Genomic DNA, 1,801 nt, shown 5'->3' with positions numbered 1-1,801 from the left:
ATAAAAGACTTACTTGCACCCCCAGCCCAGCGCCCCACGCTAGGCCTGGCGCTGAGGGGTTTGGACATTCTGTAAAGGGCACCCTAGGCAGCGTGGGGTGTTGATTCGCGATTTTTTTTGAAGTAATATCCCGATCCCCCGAGCCCTTTATATATCCAATTTACATGCCCCACATCATTCTACCTATAAATTCTATGTCTACAAAAACAATGCAAAGTCTAGTCTATTCTAACTAAATAATTTTAAAAAAACTAAGCTATGAAAGCAATAAAAATTGGGTTGCCTCCCAACAAGTACCTGATTTAACGTCGCAGCACGACGCATGATCTCGCTTACTCATCAGCGAGTACTACTTTGGTCTTCTCACGATCAATTATTCCTCCCCAACAGTGCTTGACTCTATGTCCATTCACTAAAAAATTTCTTTCACCATTTAAAGCATGTAACTCAATTGCACCATAAGGAGTGACACTCACCACCTCAAATGGGCCTGACCATTTCGATTTTAACTTCCTAGGAAACAACGCCTAGAATTGAACAATAATACCTATTGGCCTGGTTCGAAGTGACGTGGTTTTATACGCTTGTCATGCCATCTTTTCATTTTCTCTTTGTAAAGCTTAGCATTTTCGTAAGAGTGCAGCCTAAACTCATCGAACTCATTCAACTGCAAGAGTCTCTTCTCGCTCGCGGCTTCAAGGTCCATATTCAACTTTTTAATGGCCCAGTACGCCTTGTGTTCAAGTTTAACAAGCAAGTGACATACGTTCTCATAGACAAGCTTATATGGAGATGCCCCAATTGGTGTTTTGTATGCAGTTCTATATGCCCATAAGGCATCATGTAAATTTGCAGCCCAATCCTTCCTATTCACACTCACCATTTGCCCACAAGGTATTCACCCGAATTGTAATACCTTTGCAGCTATTCTATCACCTCCATGATGGTCCCCATAAGGTGATGCATGGCAATCATACAACACTAATTCCACCTCCTTTTCGGGAATGCATCTCCTCATCAACTGATCAACACACTGCTTGTACAAGTATGGCTCATCCAGTAGTAGAAGTTCACATCATGTAGAAACCTCTTTCTAGCATCAGATTCAATTTTAGGAGAAAGTACCCCACTTACAAGATAATTCACATAGTCCGCATACCATGGGGGAGGGTCTTGGGTGGTAGTAAAAAGTTGCTCATAAGGAAATGCCTCTTTAATTTGTCCACCCTCCTCCACATGGTCATGATTTTTCAGCCTTGATGGATGGTTAGCTACTTGGTTCTCTGTGCCCTTTCTATCTCATATTTCTACATCAAATTCCCGCAACAACAAAACCAGCGCATCAGTCTAGCCTTGGATTCTTTTTTTTTTTTTTGTAAATAAATACATGATTACTGCATGATCAGTATGGGCTATGACTTTTGTTCCCACCAAGTATGCCTGAAATTTCTCAAAGGCCCACATAACGACCAACAACTCCTTTTAAGTGGTGGTGTAATTCAGCTGTGCATCATCAAGAGTCTTACTCGCATAGTAGATAGAATAAAACATCTTGTCCTTCCTTTGGCCTAGCACTGCCTCAATATCATGAGCACTTGCATCACACATAAGCTTAAATGGTAAGGACCAATCCAGTGCTGCAATAATGGGGGCAGCCACCTACTGCTTTTTGAGCTCTTCAAATTCCTTCAGGCAGGCGTCATCAAAATTGAAAGTTACATCCTTTTCAAGCAACCTGCACAAGGGAGTAGAAATTTTTGAAAAATCCTTAATAAAGCGTCTATAGAATCCTGCGTGTCCC

General features: G+C 41.6%; 1 protein-coding gene across 1 annotated transcript; it reads right to left on the bottom strand.

Moving 5' to 3' along the window:
• Nucleotides 1–332: 332 nt before the first annotated feature.
• On the bottom strand, nt 333–883 carry LOC108946785 (uncharacterized). The gene is made up of 2 exons (XM_018774035.2): nt 583–883; nt 333–412 (listed from the first exon to the last, which is right to left on the bottom strand). Exons 1-2 carry the CDS (start codon nt 881–883, stop codon nt 333–335), a joined length of 381 nt encoding a protein of 126 aa, XP_018629551.2.
• Nucleotides 884–1,801: the final 918 nt, after the last annotated feature.

This window comes from Nicotiana tomentosiformis, chromosome 12 (assembly GCF_000390325.3).
Source record: "Nicotiana tomentosiformis chromosome 12, ASM39032v3, whole genome shotgun sequence".
Taxonomy (NCBI): Eukaryota; Viridiplantae; Streptophyta; class Magnoliopsida; order Solanales; family Solanaceae; genus Nicotiana; species Nicotiana tomentosiformis.
This window is presented reverse-complemented; position numbering and strand designations above follow the sequence as displayed.